Source organism: Brachionichthys hirsutus, chromosome 21, assembly GCF_040956055.1.
Source record: "Brachionichthys hirsutus isolate HB-005 chromosome 21, CSIRO-AGI_Bhir_v1, whole genome shotgun sequence".
NCBI lineage: Eukaryota > Metazoa > Chordata > Actinopteri > Lophiiformes > Brachionichthyidae > Brachionichthys > Brachionichthys hirsutus.
In genome coordinates this window covers 8,929,833-8,950,008 of record NC_090917.1, presented here as the reverse complement: position 1 = coordinate 8,950,008, position 20,176 = coordinate 8,929,833, and the positions used below count along the sequence as shown (strand labels likewise).

The window sequence follows — 20,176 nt, the reverse complement described above, 5'->3', positions numbered from 1 at the left end:
CGATGCATCGTCTGTCCCGCGTCTGCGATCCAAAATAGCTTACCTGTGAAACTTGACAGGGGGGAGGTCGTGGATCAGAGCATGATCCACTCCCTGGAGTCAGCCGTGATTGAGTGGAGCCATCAGATTTGCGCCGTGTTGAAGAAAGACTCCTCCGAGGCTCTGCTGCAAGGCAGAGCCCCCACCCCACACACAGAGCTGCTGTTCTGGAAGAGCAGGTCAGCGCCTCTGTTATTCCAGACACCGCAGCTCCACTGTTAAAGTAGCACGACTCCCCGCAGGAGCTCCAAGTTGGATTGTTTTACAACTTTGTTGCTGGTGTTACTAATTATTCTCGCTTCAGAATACCTGTGCTGTCAAGTGAGAAATGCCATTTGGAGCTCAGCACTAATTTCTTTTTTGTATTAACGCAGCAGAATTGTTTCTCAGACGGCCAATATCCACCACTGACAACTTTTTTTCCTCCGCACAATCGTGATTGCAAACTTTGTGTTCTGTCTTGAATATTTATAGTGTTGCACAAACATTAAAACCTTCCCAGATATAATGCGATTAGCAACAAAACTGGAGACGCCTACCCACAGAATCCTCAAACAACTTGACAGAATGGAAACTGCTTGACGCTGAATGCATAACGGCGACTGCTGTTGTGTAACATTATCTGAGCTAGCCTCTGCATGCATCAAGCGGATGCTGCCGTATTCTGGTAGCCACATATTAGTCGGGCTGAGTTTATTTGCCACAGACACATGCAGCGCTGCAGTGAAATGCTGCAGCACACATTGAACACTGAAAAGAAACACTATGAAAGATAAAAAAAAAACCAATTTAACAGGTAGTGCAAAAAAAGTTCACGTTTGCACCTTAAGTGGGACTTGAACCCACAATCCCTGGCTTAGGAGGCGAGGGCTTGATCCATCCAGCCACTGGAGCAACTTAGACATTGAGAAATCTCCAAATCAAAGCTAATTTCACGCTGCAAGGCTCTTCACAGAGAGCGGTTGAGACATGCGGTCATTTCTACGCGTGCTGATTTCGTCCTGCTTGTCTCTCTGAAGATTGGACGATCTGGAGTGCATCCACTCCCAGCTGAAGTCCTCCAAGGTGGACAAGATGGCTCTGCTGCTTGAAGCCGTGGAGAGCAGCTATTGTCCTGCCTTTATGGACATGCAGCAGGATGTCCTTGCAGGTAATAAGAGACATGAAATCCTGCTGTCTGACGTGGAGCACCTGCCTTGAACTGACTTTTATCACATCAATCTCAGCCCTGGAGGAGGCAAAGGACATTTGCACCTACCTGAGCCCCCTCCAGCGGCTGTTTGAGGACATGGAGGCCGCTGAGTTTCCTCAGGTCAGGGGTCAGATTGGGCCGCTGATGCACGCAGTGTGCCTGGTGTGGGCCAACTCCAGATACTACAACACTCCAGGACGTCTCATTGTCCTGCTGCAGGAGACCTGCAACCTCCTCGTGCAGCAGGTCTGACAGCGTTCCATGAACTCAGCATTAATTTGTTGCTGCAACACAAGCCAAGCTAACTTTTACACCGTTCCTCACCTCCAGGCACGGGCATATCTCGTTCCGGACGAAGTACTGAAAGGAGAAGTTTCCGAGGCGCTCCTGAAAGTAGAGACGACCCTGGAGGTCCTGCAGCTCTTCAGGGGAACCTACGAGGACCGTAGGTCCAATCTGAGCCGCTACCAGAGGAACGAGAGCTCGGTCAAGCCCTGGGACTTCGCCCCATTATTGGTCTTTTCTGCATTCGACCAGTTTACTGACAGACTCAAGGCCATTCAGGTGAGCAAAGGAGTATCAGTGAAATGTTTGATTTGAGAACAATGTGTGAGAAATCAAAGGTTTGCGTGCGGTGACATCACCGCTTGGACTGTGTCTCTTCCCTCTTCCTTTTCTGTTTTTTGCTGCAGGACGTCCTCTTGACAGCCGTGGATCTGCGGAAGCTTGAAAAGTTAGAGATCGGAGGTGTCCGAGGTCGAACCTTGAGCCTGCAGGTCCAGTCGCTACACCAAGAGTTCGTGGACGCGTACAAATCGTTCACGGAGAAGCCGTACGACTGCCTGGACCTCAGCAACCGGGTAAACGTTGGGAGCTCAGCTCCTCTGCAGCTTTGTGAAGGTCATTCCACTGTCACAAGGCTTTTATGAGCTATTCTACAAGCCCCGAGCTCAGTGCAAAGTGTGGATACTCCTCAGGACATCCGTCAGGCTGGTGGAGACGGCCGCAGCCTGGTCGCCTTCGAGATGTTCCTGAGTTATAGCAAGAAAAGCAATTTACTCTGCTTGTAAAAGAGTCAGTGGGATGTGAAGAGGAATATGCTGTGCTGGCTCTGTGTTAGCGCTGTGTTAGCGCTGTGTTAGCTCGCGTCATCGAGCCGAGCTGTCTGCCCTGCAGGAGTACGAAGGAGATGTGAAGGAGTTCAAGCTCAAGGTGGACGACACGGAGCGACGACTCGGAGCCGTCTTCTGTCAGGCCTTCATGGACGCCTCCGGGCTGGAGCATGCCTTCAAGGTGTCACGCTCCCTCTCTCTCTCACACGCACACACTATCCACGTGTGTTAACTCGAAGCCCTTGCTCCTGTCTGCAGGCTGTGGAGATGTTCGGTAGCCTGCTGGAGCGCCCCTTAGTGGCCGCGGAGGCTCTTGACAGATACTCTCTCCTCGTGTCCATGTTTGATGAGGAGCTGGACCGCTGCAAGCTCCTCTACGACAAACACGTCCAGACTGCAGTGGAGCGGGGTGAGGCCGCTGCCCGTCTGCCCCCCCCGGACTGCTCACGTACTTTGTTGCTTGTCGTTAACATAAATCGTGATTGCATAATGTCTGAAATATCAGTGTATGACTCGCTGAACAAACTTCTGAGTGCATATTTATTTATTTATAAAACTTGCTCAACTTTTTTCTGACATTGTCAGGTTGGAGTCCAGTCGATAAGAACATGCCAGCGGTGGCGGGCGGGCTGCGATGGGCCCAGGAGCTGCAGCAGCGCATCCAGACCCCCTTTTCCAAATTCAGACATCTCTCCTACCTGTGAGTTTCCTCTCTTGCCCCCCGATGCCTGAGATTAAGAAGGAGTTTTGGCATGGCTGTGCACGCCCGGCTGTCTCAGTGATCCACATGAGTTGGTTTAAACGCCTCATAAAAATGAGGTTGTGGAATAATGGCAGGTAGAGAGTTATTAGATACGACCTTTGCACGGATTGTAAAACTTCATCTTCTCGGCAGGTGCCTTGAGTCTGAAGATGGAGCTCGGGTCATCCAGAAATATGAGGAGATGATGCAACTGCTGGACAGGTGTGTGTGTGTGTGTGTGTGTGTCATTCCTCAGTGTATTACACTATATGTCATCATGCACAGATGTATGTGCTACTGATGTAAAGAACAGGGGGAGATTAAACAGACTCAGATGCAGCCTCCAGCGTTACCTTTAATCCAAACATTTGTATTTTGTGAGTTGATTTTACAGCAGTTATGCCGTTCCATGCAGACGTGCAGCTCTGGGCATGATTTATGTTCCCGATCCTGAGGTGCTGCTGTGCAGATTATTTCACTCCCGTAATCCCACATGGCGTCTCGCTACTCACCGACGCCATGTGAGAAATGGCAATCTGGAAAACACTTTAATTGTCAGAACTTTGTTGAATTGTCATTTATTTAATCTTTATTGTTGTTTTAATGAACTGAATGGGTTCAAATAGGAACATTTGATGCTCGTCTTATTTCTATGTTTATAAATTAGATGGTCTTTGTACACTTCATCAGATGAAACAATAATTCCCATAAGAATGGGAACACATCTTTTATGAACGAGGTGCACATGACATTGTGCACGTGCACACACACACGCACACACTTCTTTGATCCTCTCTTTACTCTCTCTGCACACAGAATAATGGACTGATGAATGACACCAGTTCTTCGCCTTCAGTTTCCTCCCATCAGACATTAGAGCCCTTGTTAGGCTCTAATCACCGCCGTCTCTGTCGTCACTATTATTAGACGTATTCCAGTCAGGAACGGGACGCACTCTCTCATTACCCCGGCAGACAAAATGCAGCGTGATTTATGGCCATGGCCGAGGCATTTGATTGCCTCTGTGTCTGCGGTGCCACTATCAGGAAATGAAGCTCAGCAGAAATCCAATAACGAGCACACAGAGCGTGCTGAAGTCCTCATCATAATCGTGGCTATTTACAGACTGATAGAGCCGTACGGAGCTGACATGTGCTCTGTTCAGATGAATCAGCGTTTATCCCCCTATTGAGCTCCGCTCACACGCCTACGGCCACGGCCACGCCCACACCCACGCCCACACCCACGCCCACGCCACGCCCAGCCCTCAGAGGATTGGGAAAAGGGACGCATATGTTAATGTCCTCCATATGAGCCATTTTGGCGCCCGTGGCCACGTGAAATAAAAGCTGCAGCCATTTTTAATGAGAATATGAAACATTGTTAGGCCCCCTTGGGAACGCTACAAACAAGTTTAGCACTGGTAATGACTTTTGTTTGACTGTAGTGGCAGATTTGTTTTTATTTTTTATTGCAGATACTCCACCAACTTGTATGAGATGTGGACGGAGACCGTGGGTGAGCGGTCTCAGTCCAACCTCGGCCTGCCGCTGATCAGCAGGGACCCGGAGACCCAGCTGATCTCTGTCAACTTCAACCCACAGGTTTTTATCACGCTCTAGGAAAAGTGATCCCGGGAAGGCGTATTGTATGTGGGTGGAGGTGGTGGTGTAGACCCCCACCTCTACTGAGACGGTCACTTTGATTTGACATAGATGGCTTCTTTTATTCCCGTCTCAAAAACGGATAAAAAATTAAATAAAACCCTGTTTGTATTTTAAATTGGGCTTTAAATTAAAGGTGTTTAATGTTGACGAATGTTATTGGAGCCTGATTAAATTGACTTTATGGTCTGGTTGTGCATTCATTTCGTCACTTCTTTCATTGCCTCTAACTTCCCCGTCTACCTCGTCCTAGCTGGCGTCCGTGCTGAGGGAAGTTCGGTACCTGGAGGGCAGGCAGACTGAGGCCATTCCCGAAACCGCAGTTCAGATCTACACCACCAGGGGGCAGCTCCGGCAGTACGTCACCAACCTGGAGCTCACCGTGGGCAGATACAACAAGGTTGGTTCCAGTGGCGGGCGGTGCATTTTACACCTAGGCCTTCAGTGAAGTCCTACTTAGTCCGACTTGAATAAATACCCCTCATAATACCATCATTTATGACACCACGGCTTTAGAAATAATGTACAAACACACTTACGAACTACTGGGTGTTGCATCACCTCAATCGTGTACAACACAGGATATTTTTTCTGGAGCATTTAAAAATCAATAAACTGCATCAGCAATTATGCTGGTTATGTTAGGCAAGCAGAGAAGGCCTTGCAGGCCCTGACCGCCCGCCACTGGTTGGTTCAAGGCGCATATTAAACAGTGACATAACCCTAACCCTAACCCTAAACATTTTTTAGTTGTTGAATTAGCATTTCATCAAGAATACGTGTAGACATTTTCTACTGTTTGATCGAAACCTTTTATTTTACGAAGGTTGTGCCCGTAGAAAATAAATAAATTGACATATTATTAGAGCTCCATTTCCAAATTAACATACCATGTAATAAAACAATGCTTGTTTCAGCATAAAAAATATTCTCTGTACCACAGACATGATCAAACAATTAATTCTGGAGTTGGTTTTAATGGGGAGCAGGCACAAGGACAAAATGGCAATTTAATTAACATGGCACGAAACGATGAAGGAGCCCAATTTAATGAAGTCACCTCAGAGAGGACAGCTCCCACCAAGCTCTCCGTGTGTCACGCGCCCTGACTGGGATGGGAGCATACCTGAGATGAAGTCATGGCAACGTGGAACAATCCAGAAGATGGGGGCTTTCCTCTCACGTATGTCCCCCTGTCTGGACGCAGGTGCTGCAGTCGGTGCTGGATGTGGAGCAGCCGCTGGTCTGTGGTCAGCTCAGGGACATCGATGCTCAGCTCAGAGAGGCGGAGGAGAGTGTGAACTGGAACCACCAAGGTCAGAACAATCACCGATAAATACCAAAGTACTTCATAAATACTGTTACAAGGCCTGTGTACTCACTTAAACACAGTGTGATGGTTGAATATATGATGTACCCGTGTTAAGTACATTATAGTTGAGTGTATGAAATATCCATCCATCCATCCATCAACCATCCATTCATCCATCCATCCATCCATCCATCCATCCATCCATCCAACCATCCATCAACCAACCATCCATCCATCCGTCCATCATCCATCAACCATCCATCCATCCATCCATCCATCCAACCATCCATCAACCAACCATCCATCCGTCCATCCATCCATCAACCAACCATCCATCCATCCATCCATCCATCCATCCAACCATCCATCAACCAACCATCCATCCGTCCATCCATCCATCCATCCATCCATCCATCCATCATCCGTCCATCCATCCTTCCATCCATCCATCCTTCCATCAATCCATCCATCCATCCATCCAACCATCCATCCATCCGTCAACCATCCATCTGTCAACCATCCGTCCATCCATCCATCCATCTGTCCATCTGTCCATCTATCCATCCATCTGTCAACCATCCATCCATCAATCCATCCATCCACCCATCCATCCAACCACCCATCCATCCATCCATCCATCCATCCATCCATCCGTCCATCCATCCATCCATCCATCCATCCATCCATCCATCCATCCATCCGTCCATCCATCCATCCATCCATCCATCCATCCATCCTCTATGTCAGCTGCTTTATCCACCTCCCAGTGTTGGAGCCTATCCCAGCTGACTATGGGTGAGAGGCGGGGCTACACCCCGGACGCGTCGCCACCACATTACGGGGCGTGTATGAAATAAATAGCACTATATTGTGGTGCAGCAGATATTTATCTACCACCGCTGGCAGAATATTCCTCCTCTTTCCTGCTCCCTTGGCGTTCCACTCTATTCTTATCGGTCCTCGAGCGCATCAGGCTGCGCTGACGTGACATGACCAACGATGCTTTGCATTTTAAAGAAGAAGAAGAAGAAGAAGAGAGGCAGAGGCGTTCAATCATTGATAAGCTTTGCTTCACACTGCCGGCAGGCGTGTTGTTAGTTTCTTCGGCTCCAGGATTCCCTGAAGAATTTTCAGAAGCGAAAAGACAGCTTATGATCCAAGCTCTCGCCCCCGGCCGCCTGTGGGGATGGACTCCCTCTAGCTTCATGCGGCGTGTATTCCACACGGCGATGGGGAGCGCGTAGACTGCTCGTGTTTTCTGAACTGCGATACGTCCGGCCCGACAAAGCTCTGACGACACCAAAGAAAATGTATCAGGAACAAATTAAACAGAGCGATCAAGCGTTTGTAATAATTCAATACAAATCTGAAACTTTCAAAGCTGCTTCTTTTCCTGACATAGAGTTGTGATTCTGCTCTAGCGGGTTATTTATCGCTCGTTACATTTGATTTTGGGGGTCAGATAACAGCTGATGTCCGAAACGTGCTGCTCTAGCGTCCAGCTCGATTAAGATGATGATGTCACCAGCTAAACGCGTCTGTGGGATTAGCATTGTTTCTTCTGTAGGCTCATGCATTGAACGTCCATGGATTGTTGGTCCGGGATGTGCGTCTGTCAGCCCATGAATGTCAGTCTGTCCAGCAGTTCACGGCCAAATCCTGGAAAGAGCGACGTTGAACATCCATAAACCGGCGAGGACAAACGGCGTTATTTCAGTGATTGATTCACCATTGTGTGTCTTCTTAGGCATTCCACACGTTCCCGGTCTTTTGTTGCTCCTTTCTCAAATTGTTTGGTGGCCTCTTATCGAGGAGCCTTAAAATAATGCCGCTGTTGGCAGCAGTTTTTATTGACCCTCTTTTCATTGATTTCCTCTCCATCGCCGTCGTCCGTTCCCCTCTAGATATTTGGCAGTATATCCAGGAGGTGCGGGACTCCGTCTGCGACCTGGAGAGCCGACTGCAGAGGACCAAGGACAACGTGGAGGAGATCCAGAAATGCATGAGGTCCTGGGCAAGCCCCGTGTTCGACAGAAAGGACGGGAAAAAGGACACGCTTCTCAGCATGGAGGACAGGACAGACAGGCTGGAAAGGTTTTACACGATGGTCCAGGCCTCTGGGGAAAAGATCCACTTCCTGCTTAAGGTAGTAAAAAGATGTCCTTGTTGCTGTTTCAGACTCAGGCTGAGGTTTAGACGAGGTTAGACGTCGGCGGTGAGGATGATGATGCTGCAGAGGCACTGACTTCATCGAGCAGATTTACAAACTGATGAACCCGACAGAGTAGATTATTCACCGTCGGATTGGAGGCAGTTAACAGGTTATATTAAAAACCGCATGTCAGCATTCTTTACACAAACAAAGTGCAGCGCACAAAAAGCGAGGCAGGTGAGGCACGGCCTCGCCTGCCTCGCCTGCTTGTCACTGGTTACAAGCTGGTTTACATTTTTAAATGCGACTCAGTGACATGCTGTCCTGCCGTAGAGAAACCTTGACCTGCTGCGAGGCGAGCCGGCGTCAGCGGCGTGGAGGGCCTACGTGGAGCACGTTGACGACATGGTGGTCGATGGCTTCTTCAGCAGCATTGAGTGCTCGCTCAGGCTCTTCCTGGATAACACCGGTAGGACGTTGATGATGCCCAGACAAACTGAATCACAGAAACAGGACCCGCCGTTATACTCCTGCTAATATGACTTCCATACAACGTATCTTCTGGATCTGGTCCAGGATGAGGTCCGGAATAAACCCCATGTGTGAGGGTTGCTATGGTGACTGCAGGTTGATTCCTGCCCTGCACAGCTGCGGAGGCATCGTTGACCTGAACGAGACTCAGCTCCGGCCTCTTTCCACCTGACTCTCTGGTTATTAATGAAATTAGTGATTCATAAATAAAACAAGTGTGTTAACCTTAGCAAAGAAGAAGAGAAAATGCTCATCATTTTGTAATTCAACATATTTTTGTCAGGTTAATATTTGCTTTTTACCATTTAATGCAAATTACAGATACTTATGGCGGCGTCAGATTTACAGACGTTTAAGTATACTAAATATATTTAGGTGTTAAAATGTATTAATTGCAATCCATTCATTAGCTGATCTATAATTATATATACAACTGTTTATAACAAAGTCAGACACGTCTTCTGTCCTGCTCGTTAAAATGGATTTCCTTCTCTCTGGATTTTAACTACACGAAGGTCAAGTAAAAGCAGTTTGACATGTTTGTCACTTTATTGGACGTATTGTAATCTTTGCGCTCTGACTCGGGGTCTGCTTCTCTCCATCGGCTCCAGACCACAGAACTTCTGCGGCCCCTCTCTTTGAGGCTCAGCTGGATCTAAAGGTTCCTGACATGGTGTTCTCTCCCCCTCTGGAGTTTGGGGCAGGAGACAGTTTCTTTGATCTGATGGAGGGCCTCATCAACGATGTGTTCAGAGTCTCCTCCCTGGTGCCCCGCCTTGCCCAGCACAGCCCCGTACCCCACTACCAGGTGCCGCCGGATGACACGCCGTGGCACCAGCATCCTTTTCATGTGCAGTGTCTGAGATGCTGATCACTCCCATCAATACTCCCCTTCAGGCTGAGATGGAGGACATGGCCGATCTGGCAGACATGCGGCATCTCCTCATGGATCGGGTGCAGGGTGTCATGGCAACCTGCTGCGAGTTTCGCAACTCTTTGGAGCGCTACAGCTACTTGTACGTGGACGACAGGAAGGAGTGTATGCGTCAGTTCCTTCTGTACGGTCGCGTTCTCAACGGCCAGGAGAAAGAGGGCGACGCCGAGGACAGCGTCTCGGAGAGTCCGCCTACGCTGGATAACTTCAGGGAGCAGGTGGACAGGTGGGGGCTGGCTGGTTGTCTGTCGGTGGTCACGTTAAGGTCACCTCTGACAGCATCTTTAATCTCTCGCAGGTTAAGGTTGACAGTAGATTAAAGGATGCTGGAATAAGCACTTCAGTTTTTATGACTAGTGCATATCCTGAACCGCTGAATCAGAAGGGTAGAGATCTAGTTACCACCTTGTTATCCTAAAGAATGACTGGCTATCGGGTGAGAGGCAGGACTTCTGTGAATGTAGCCTCCGATTAGAAGATCAGGTTTAGAACTTACAGGATATAAAACATTTAATTAAATTATATAAAATATTTATCAGGTCAAACTACGCGATCTCATGTCAGGAACTTTCTAACTGAGACTGTAACATGAGCACATAAAGGTCATGCACACACGCAGCCCTCCTGAGCAGGTAAGTTTGTCTTCCTTACTCCCACAGGTATGAGAAGATCTACGAGGAGGTGCAGGGTCTGGAGCCGGTGCACGTGTTTCTGGGCTGGATGAGGGTGGATGGCCGGAGCATGAAGAGCGCCTTACTCAACGTCATCAAGAGGTGGAGCTTCATGTTCAAGCAGCATCTGATCGACTACGTCAAAAACAGGTGAAGCCTTTATCGCTATAACGGGCATGTTATTATGGCTACAGGCTAACGCTAGTTATACGCTCCGTAAAAGACCTCTGTTGAGTTCAAATGATTGTCATTCAAACATTTCTTTATTTTCTTTTATAACTTACTAACATCAAGCGTTATAAAACAATATAAAACACCAACACCTGCGACTTCTGAAAATGTGGTGCAATAAGAAAAGTGTGAGCAGAAAGTCAGTGAAAGCAACGTAGAGAGACACAGTGGGCCGTATAGATCGCCCTGTTGGAATTATAGCAGTTTATTATTGATCTACAGGACAAAGTGTGTCCCTTGTTGGTTTAACGCTGGACGTCCAAATACGGGACGATTCCGTTTTCCACGGGACGGTCGGCAGCCCTACCTGTGATGCTGACGGACCTGCACCCAGAGAACTTTACATCTCAAGTTCATGAGTTTGTGTTTGCGATCTGTCCCCAGTCTCTCCGATCTGGAGGAGTTCATCAGCATTACTAAAGCTGGCCTGAGCCACCAGGTGGAGGAGGGCGACTACGGTGGCCTGGTGGGGGTCATGGGTCACCTGCTGGCTGTTAAGGAAAGGCAAAATACCACAGACGCCATGTTTGAGCCCCTAAAACAAACCATTGCTCTGCTGAAGGTGTACGAGCAGGACCTGCCTGATGTGGTCTACAAGCAGTTAGAGGTAACCCCCCCTTTGTGTTTTCCAACTGCCCCTCTTTTTTCTGTCGTCTTCCTTTTGTCTCCTTCTCTGTTTATCTCTCCATCCACCTGCAGGAGTTGCCAGAGCAGTGGAACAACGTGAGGAAGCAGGCGGTGCTGGTCAAACAGAAGGTGGCGCCCCTGCAGGCCGTCGAGGTGGCCGGCCTGCGGCGGAAATGTGCATCGTTCGATGTGGAGCAACACGCCTTCAGGGAGAACTTCCGAAGCAACGGACCCTTCAGGTAGGATCCAGGCTGTGCCTGTTTCAAAGAGGCTGCATGGAACGCCTAACTCTATAGGGAATATATATCATGTCCCAAATAAAGGCAAAATGCCAAAGACAAAAACGTAAAAGTGATAGAGCTAGAGGAAAGGTGCACGATTCCAGGACAGGTCAAAGAAGCACTTTGCTGCGTTCTGCAAACGAAGGTGGATTTATTTGCTCGAACAGACCAAACTTGTGCTACATGAGTGTGAAGCTTGTTTCCCTGCCCACTGGAAACAGCAGCTGTGCTCTATTTAATGTGAACTGGTGCAGAAAATACATACATACAGAAGAAAAATGGAGAATGTTCATTATGACTAGTGATCAGCAACTAACACCAGAATTTGGTCATTAATTACTCTTTAAATAGAAGCAATTGAAAAAAAGAGTTATAAAGACAGTGTTATATCCATTTATTAGCAGTGTGAGGACGTCACCTTTCTGTCTCCTCGCTTGATATCAGAGAAGCTTATCTCCAGGCTCTCACATCTGACAAAGGCTAACTGAATCGTAACGCAACGATCATTAAGCCATAGGTAGAGATGCTTTGTCATAATGTCTAATTGTCAGATCAGTTATGTGTGTAATTGGTCTCTTTATAACCTGGTGATTATTTTTCCATTAATGCCACGGAAGTCATTGTTAATTGTCAGAGTGTGAATTAAGAGCTGGCGACCAGAGACTGGTCGGTGCTGCAGCCAAGTCAGGCTTGGCATAACTGCAGCAGTGTGTGTGTGTGCGTGTGTGTGTGCGTGTGTGTGTGCACTCATCCAGGTTTGATTGCCAGAGCCCCTGCCAGATGTTGGATGCGTTCCACCAGCAGATCCTTGAGCGGGAGGCGGTGATGGCGTCCCTGGTGGAGTCTGGCAGCCTGTTCGAGGTCAGCGTCTCCGACTACAAGCAGCTCAGACAATGCAGGTAAGGAGCCAAACTGAAACTAATGATCCATCAGAACAGAGAGGCGCGCTTGCATTCACATTGTCCTCTCGCCCTCGCCCCCCCAGGCGTGAGGTGGGCCTGCTGAAGGAGCTGAGGGACACGATTGACGTGGTGGAGTCCAGCATGACTGCGTGGAGGACGACCCCCTGGAGAGAGATCCACGTGGAGGACATGGAGCTGGAGTGCAAGCACTTCTCCAAAGATATTCGGGGTCTGGATAAAGAGGTGAGGAAGGCTTTTGGGGGGCTGAAGACTTTACTTTAAGAAAAATGAATGGTGAAAAACTGAAGAATTCGGAACTTCAAACTGCAATCGATGGTTCATTGCGCCTTTCTTCAGAGAGTGATTATCCCGTCCTGCGTCGGCACAGCAGAAAGGTTTCAGGGGGACGCCGTCTGACTGAGGGAATTAAAGGTGTCTCTCTTTTTAAAGTTTTGAAAGCAAGAATGCACTCTCGTTAAAATAGTACACATAGAGCTGACATCCCACACAGACTTTCCTTAAGACCACGACGTGTAACTTTCCCAGCTTGTTATCAGTGCTAAAGCTTATAAATAACTTTTTAAGCTCACCCAGGCCGTTGTGAGCAGAAGCAGTTACCAGCTGATACCACATTACAAACCGTATGTACATAAACCACTAACGTCTGAGTCGGGAGTCAGTATTTCAGATTAATCTGACACCACCTGAATGCACCACGGCTTTAAAGACGAAGGAGCCCATCCTGTCAGAACCGCACCATGTTGGGGGTTCCATCCCAGCTGTCTTTGATCTGGTGCATACGTTCATATTTTATCAATAAACGTGTCTGCCTGTCTGTCTGTCTGCCTGCCAGTCTGCCAGTCTGTCTGTCGGTCTGCCTGTCTGCCTGTCTGCCTGTCTGTCCGTCTGTATGTTCTTTCAGATATTCAGTTAACTACAGTTAACAGTCCAGTAAAGTAAAAGTATTTTTTTTTGTAATGCTTCTAAGATATTTACATTTGTGATCATTTAAATTTCTTCTCAAACAATTCATTGTTGACAATTAAAACCAGCCACAAAGCTGATAACGTCTGGAAATGGGAAAGAAATAGAAACGGCTTTTGTTTGTATCTAAAACTAATCCTCACTAATGTTATAAATCTGCCCCAGAGGGTTTTATTTTGGGGAAGAAAGGAGTAACTTCCCTCTAGTTTTACTTTGAACTTGAAGCAATGCACTGTATATGAATAAATGAAACTAAAATAAACTACTGTCCCACCGCTGACCCCTGACCTTTGCCTGACAGGTTAGAGCGTGGGACGCCTTCACGGGTCTGGACAACAGGGTAAAGAACCTCCTGATCTCCCTGCGGGCCGTGGCAGAGCTCCAGAACCCGGCCATTCGACCCCGACACTGGCATCAGCTAATGGCTGCGACTGGAGTCCGCTTTAACATGAACGAGGTTTCTGAGTCATTCTACTCGCTGACGTATTTCTGAACAGGCAGTGGCGTTAAAACGTAACACGCAAGCTTTCGCCACTCAGCTCCACGTTTCTCTTCCAGCTCTGTCCTCTTCACGCTTTTCTACCCTCTGAACCGGTTTTATAGACGCTGTGTTGTAATTACTCAGAGTCACTGATTCACATTTAATAGGCCACATTGGGGAGCTGTTTAGCTTTAGTTTAAAGCCTGCTAACCTGCACCACCTCGAAGAGGGAAGTAAGAGCTGCATTAACATTGATCTTACAATAAACGTGAGTTTATTTGTATAATATAACTGAGTAGGTAGGAATATTTGAATGTTCGTTTATGTTGTGCATTATGCCTTGATCATTTTTATAGCATGTTCACACAGAAGATGACTGATACAGACGAGAGGACAGATGACTTTCATCCAGACGCTCATTTAACTTCACAGGACTAGCTTGGGCTGAATGATGAATTATATTCATTTTGAAACCGCACGTTGAAGGAGTGGACCTGTCAAACCGGGCGCCATGATTTTAATTCAAATGTGCTCAGTTGTAGCTAATTAATTCTGCTTCCTGGAGTTTTTACAGAAAGTAGCTTGTCCCATTTCCTTTTGTGCCCATTTGACTGTTTGATGAGAAGATTAAATATATAGACCGTAACTATGGGCCTGAGGCGTGGCCATTAGTAACAGTTGTATAACAGATAAGACATTTTTACAATTAAAAATAATTCAAATTTACATCAGTTATAAATTTTTTTTACATTTCCCTTAAAAATTGTATCTAAAGTTTAGTGAATCCGCCGCGGCTCAACTCTGATGGGTGGCGTCCACTGGAAGCTGCTGCGTGAGCCTTTGCTGGCCTGAAACCAGTAGTCCCAGTTAGCATACAGCGGTTTGCACACGCTGTCGCTCACGTGAACTGTTGTGAGCAGGACACCACGCTGGCCGACCTGCTGCAGCTCAACCTGCACTGCTTCGAGGAGGACGTGAGAGCGATCGTGGACCAGGCTGTCAAAGAGATGGGGATGGAGAAAGTCCTCTCTGAGCTCAACTCCACCTGGACAGGTACGGGGCGAGGCAGGCTCCTCCCGGCCCAGAGTTTAGCACCTATTGATTTGATGGCTCCCGTCCAGGCATGCAGTTCCAGTATGAACCCCACCACCGGACGCAGGTGCCACTGCTGCGCACCAACGAGGAACTCATCGAAACACTGGAGGACAACCAGGTGCAGCTGCAGAACCTCATGTCCTCCAAGTACATCGCCTACTTCCTGGATGACGTGTCGTCGTGGCAGAGCAAGCTGTCTGTGGCCGACGCTGTCATCTCCATCTGGTCTGAGGTGCAGCAGACGTGGACCCACCTGGAAAGCATCTTCATTGGCTCAGAGGACATTCGCTCACAGATGCCTGAGGTGACACACTGAACACACACACGTGGTTAATTGCACCTGCAATAGGTATATGTATATATCACTGAGTACTTATTGTCACTGTCATATTATCACCAATAGCTTGCCTGCAATAGCTGTTAATTAGGACTGCGTTCATTGGCTCATACGGCGAGTAAAGAAGCTGAGATTCTGCCTCCGTCGTCGGGCGGTGCTTTAGCCCAGATGTTTGCCATTAAAGCCCTGATTGTCCTCTCTCTTTTGGGACCTGAAATCATCCACAGGACTCGAGGCGCTTCGAGGGGATTGATGCAGATTTCAAAGAGCTGGCAGGCGCCATGCATCAAACACCCAATGTGGTGGAGGCCACCAATAAGCCGGGTCTGTTTGGTAAACTGGAGGACATCCAGAGCAGGTGAAGGTCCTCTCCACTATCAGGGGACACTCGTCCAGGGTTGCTTCCACACATGCTAACTCTGTGTCTCCACAGGCTGTCTCTATGTGAGAAAGCCCTGACAGAATACTTGGACACCAAGCGTTTGGCCTTCCCCAGATTTTACTTCATCTCCTCGGCTGATCTGCTCGACATCCTGTCTAATGGGACCAACCCACCCCAGGTGGATCCATTATTTTTTTTACCTGAGGGGTAGCGATGGATTTGTTTGCGTCATAGTATTCACTGAGTCATAAAAATAGTTCTGAAGTGAAGTTTGAATGCACAATGTAAAGCTCTGACTGTTGTAGTATCCAGAGTGACCACATGGGGGCAATGTCCCTAAGACTTTTGCAGCCTGCTGCACCCTTCGTCATCAGGACATGTTCTTCTGCATTTGCACCTCGGAGACATAAATCTCAGTTATGCAGCTAACTTATCTCCTGAAGACGTTAGCTGCAGAGCGCGGGGCCCTCCCTTGGGCCCCTCCCTTGGGCCCCGCCCTTCTGGGCCTGATTCTGTGGAATGTTGTTTATTTTTGTGAAAGCAGAGTTTATACCAGTCAGACCATGAGCTGAGTGGAGAGTGAGCGCTTCCGTCTTGTTCGCTCAGGTTCAGAAGCATCTGTCCAAGCTTTTCGACAACATGGCCAAGATGCGATTTGAAGCCGATGGAGAGGAGAACCTTTCTAAGACGGGTCTGGGGATGTACAGCAAAGAGGAGGAGTACGTTCCCTTCAGTCAGGCCTGTGACTGCACTGGACAGGTAAGCACACCTGGAGCCTTTCATTCCTGGGACTAAATGCTGTCCTCATGCGTCGTCGTTTATTATTAGCCACTGTAGATGGATGGGATGATGGAATACCTGCCGTTGTCTGCAGCGGAGGGAAATAGATCTCAGATATCACAACCGCATAATAAAGCAGACAAATCAAACTGAGTCGATCAGCACCCCTGGAGTTTTGCATATCAAAGCCTACACATTCATTAAGGTTCTATTCCATCCCATAGTATTGCCTGACTCCACTTTCACCCTAATGGTTATTAATGAGCTCATTAGGGTCCAGTGATAAGAGAGCCCGTCAGTGCTCACGTGATTCTTTCTCTACATTTGAATTTGGGGGCCTTCTCTCTGTTTTCTGGTGGCTTTTCTTCCCGTCAGGTGGAGGTGTGGTTGAACCGGCTTCTGGATGCCATGCGCGCCACAGTTAGACACGAGATGACGGAGGCAGTGATGGCCTACGAGGACAAACCCAGGGACCAGTGGCTGTTTGACTACCCGGCTCAGGTAAGCAGGCTCAGTTTTAACTCTGACTTTGGAGCTTTTTGCCATCGAACGGGCTGCATGCCTCCTGTGGATATTTCAGTGCAGTGCACACGCTCACGAATGCTTTCTACACACAGCTTGAGTCTTGTGAGAACAAACACATGCGGGTGCCCGAGATAATGGAGCTCTCTGTTCTTACCTGTAAGCGCCAGCGTTTTGTTGCTCTGAGTGAAAGTATGTGCCTGAACCGAATCACAAAAGAAGAATGTAGATGTGTGGGTAAAAAGAAAAGCACGTTCTTAGGCTAAATGCCTTTGACTGAACCATTTGATTAATAACAAGCATTAATCAGAACCAGTCAGGAAAGCAGCAGTTTTAGAAACGTTCCTTTAAAGGCCAGCCTGACAGAGAAAATGGCGCATGCTGAGTGTGTGTGTTCAGCACCTCACTAATGCAGCAGCTCATTACGCAGTCAGCTCCCGGACTGATCCCGGTACCGCCCTCCAGACGCTCCGCCGGTGGAGGACGGCTCCCAGGAATGATCAGCTCGGAATAAAAACCAACAAAACAACAAAACTGGGATCTTAATGACAAATATTTATGTCTGCAAACCTGCCAGCGTTCATTAAAATAGTGCCCCCAGAATATAATCCTTCGTATCTACTGCTTGTGATTAGCTCCACCAAGGACGCGGTGCTGCAGGTCCACTTGGCTTCTTTCTGGCCATCAGCAGGATTGCAGAAAAACGACTGGCCCACTAAAGGCTGGAGTGAATCCGAATCACGAGATCACGATCACAAGCTTGTATGAGTAGGAGGGCCGCTGCTCCAAATCCCAGAAAGCAGCGCCTGAGCTGGAAAGTGAATGAAGAAAGAGGAGGAGCAACAACAAAGCAGCCAATTGGAGAAATAAAAAGTTATTTTCTGATTGTTTCACGGTCATTGCCTTCTAAATTACACTTGCCCACGTCTCCGCTCTTCCCTGCATGGAGGTACCACACTGCTGCACGCACACACACACACAGACACACACACACACACACACACACCTACAGCATCAGTGATGAGGAGCAGAGGAGAGATAAAGTGAGCTGGCCGCTGTCATGCCGCTGATGCTGCAGCCGCACTTTGACATAACGGTAATCATTTTCTAAGTCTATCTAGATTAGCATTAAATAATCGTGGATAATTAGCCGCAGCGTTGTACGCGCTCTCTGAGAGCCGTGCAAGTTATCAGTGCTTCAGAGAGCAGTAAACGTAGTAAACAAAGGGAAGATGAAGTGTTAGACGAAGCAGAGCAGAGCAGGTGGAGGGGAAGACGGATGGCGATGCTTAAATCAGTGCCGCCACACACACTATTCCTAAAACGTGTGCAGCGTGGCCCTTAAACGTCAGATTGACTCCGATGTTTGGATTACAGTGATTAATGGCGATCGCTACTAATAAGTGTTTCTACCCAGTGTCCTGAATCCCACCCGGTTAATGTGTCCCCTCCCATTGTTTGCATGATTGTAACGACACGCGGCCCGAGTGACGGCACGCGGCCCGAATGACGACACGCGGCCCGAGTAACGACACGCGGCCCGAGTAACGACACGCGGCCCGAGTAACGTCACGCGGCCCGAGTAACGACACGCGGCCCGAGTAACGACACGCGGCCCGTCTAACGACACGCGGCCCGTCTAACGACACGCGGCCCGAGTAACGACACGTGGCCCGAGTAACGGCACGCGGCCCGTCTAACGACACGCGGCCCGAGTAACGACACGCGGCCCGTCTAACGACACGCGGCCTGAGTAACGTCACGCGGCCCGAGTAACGACACGCGGCCCGAGTAACGACACGCGGCCCGTTTAACGACACGCGGCCCGAGTAACGACACGTGGCCCGAGTAACGGCACGCGGCCCGAGTAACGGCACGCGGCCTGAGTAACGGCACGCGGCCCGTCTAACGACACGCGGCCCGAGTAACGACACGCGGCCCGAGTAACGACACGCGGCCCGAGTAACGACACGCGGCCCGTCTAACGACACGCGGCCCGAGTGACGACACGCGGCCCGAGTGACGGCACGCGGCCCGAGTAACGACACGCGGCCCGAGTTCATGCTGAGTGATGCTTCGTCAGCGTGTATTTGGTATCTGCTCCAGAAAACAGCTGTGAAAGCCTTTGTCTGAGCTCGATCTATCGTCTGTCGCTGATTTGTGGTGCGGCCCTGAAATCACTCACCCGCCTGCTTTGACTAACAAAACCAAAAAGATGCATGACAAATATTGTTTTTCATCTCAATCTAAAGCTATACAGAGCGATCTTTCTGCAGCTAGCATGTGTGTCCATCATACCTGATCCAGGTGGCGCTGACCTGCACCCAGATCTGGTGGACGTCTGACGTGGGCATGGCTTTCGCCCGTCTGGAGGAGGGCTATGAGAACGCCATGAAGGAATTTTACAGGAAGCAGGTGTCCCAGCTCAACACCCTCATCTCCATGCTGATTGGCCAGCTTACGCCAGGTGATCGGCAAAAGGTCATGACCATCTGCACCATCGATGTCCACGCCAGAGACGTGGTAGCCAAGATGATCGCTCAGAAGGTTAGGGCAGCACTGCTGCTGCATTGTTCAGAGGCGCAGAGTAATGCATAATCAGCCGATGTAATCGATTACTATAATTGCATTGTGGAAATCCAGGGACTCGACCTGCTGCTCACTTTTTTCCAGGTGGAGAATTCTCAGGCCTTCGTGTGGCTTTCCCAGCTGAGGCACCGGTGGGATGAGAAGGAGAAACACTGCTTTGCCAACATTTGTGATGCACAGTTTCTCTACTCCTACGAATACCTGGGCAACACACCCCGGTTGGTCATCACTCCTCTCACGGACAGGTACGCTGCCTCCCTGTTTTTCATCAGACAGGCTCATCAATGCTTTTCAGCCGGCTGGCTGGTGGAACCATGGTAATGTCCTGCCATTAGTTTCCGTCCTCCGTGGAGACGTGAGGCGTCTGAGTATCTTCAGTAGAGTGCATAGCTTCCAGATCCATTCTCCACCCTGCAAGGTTTCATGGGAGCTGGATCAGTAGTTTTGAATTGGATAAAACGTTCTAAGGGAAAGTCATAGGAATTTGAAATGATCCTGGGTTCTAGTTATCTGCCCCGGTCCACGCTAAGACTTTTTCCTGGCGCATTCCCCATCCTCCCTGTTGAGGACATGTGTCCTGTAGTTTTTGAGCCTTTTTCTGAACCGGACGGACCCC

At 48.8% G+C, this 20,176-nt stretch overlaps 1 protein-coding gene across 1 annotated transcript in view; it reads left to right on the top strand.

Annotated features, from left to right (window-relative positions):
* Positions 1–20,176, top strand: part of dnah9 (dynein, axonemal, heavy chain 9) — a 90,913-nt gene that overhangs the window by 1,257 nt on the left and 69,480 nt on the right. Inside the window, exons 3-32 of the mRNA XM_068754542.1 lie at positions 60–218; positions 1,059–1,189; positions 1,266–1,477; positions 1,562–1,795; positions 1,924–2,091; positions 2,408–2,524; positions 2,602–2,752; positions 2,929–3,043; positions 3,239–3,307; positions 4,563–4,689; positions 5,003–5,149; positions 5,957–6,065; positions 7,966–8,207; positions 8,547–8,682; positions 9,356–9,552; positions 9,642–9,904; positions 10,338–10,499; positions 10,965–11,187; positions 11,280–11,446; positions 12,244–12,387; positions 12,474–12,633; positions 13,676–13,831; positions 14,776–14,908; positions 14,977–15,254; positions 15,515–15,645; positions 15,721–15,847; positions 16,276–16,428; positions 16,825–16,950; positions 19,279–19,518; positions 19,645–19,805. Coding sequence (XP_068610643.1) covers positions 60–218; positions 1,059–1,189; positions 1,266–1,477; positions 1,562–1,795; positions 1,924–2,091; positions 2,408–2,524; positions 2,602–2,752; positions 2,929–3,043; positions 3,239–3,307; positions 4,563–4,689; positions 5,003–5,149; positions 5,957–6,065; positions 7,966–8,207; positions 8,547–8,682; positions 9,356–9,552; positions 9,642–9,904; positions 10,338–10,499; positions 10,965–11,187; positions 11,280–11,446; positions 12,244–12,387; positions 12,474–12,633; positions 13,676–13,831; positions 14,776–14,908; positions 14,977–15,254; positions 15,515–15,645; positions 15,721–15,847; positions 16,276–16,428; positions 16,825–16,950; positions 19,279–19,518; positions 19,645–19,805 — 4,938 coding nt within the window. The remainder of the gene's footprint in view (positions 1–59; positions 219–1,058; positions 1,190–1,265; positions 1,478–1,561; positions 1,796–1,923; positions 2,092–2,407; positions 2,525–2,601; positions 2,753–2,928; positions 3,044–3,238; positions 3,308–4,562; positions 4,690–5,002; positions 5,150–5,956; positions 6,066–7,965; positions 8,208–8,546; positions 8,683–9,355; positions 9,553–9,641; positions 9,905–10,337; positions 10,500–10,964; positions 11,188–11,279; positions 11,447–12,243; positions 12,388–12,473; positions 12,634–13,675; positions 13,832–14,775; positions 14,909–14,976; positions 15,255–15,514; positions 15,646–15,720; positions 15,848–16,275; positions 16,429–16,824; positions 16,951–19,278; positions 19,519–19,644; positions 19,806–20,176) is intronic.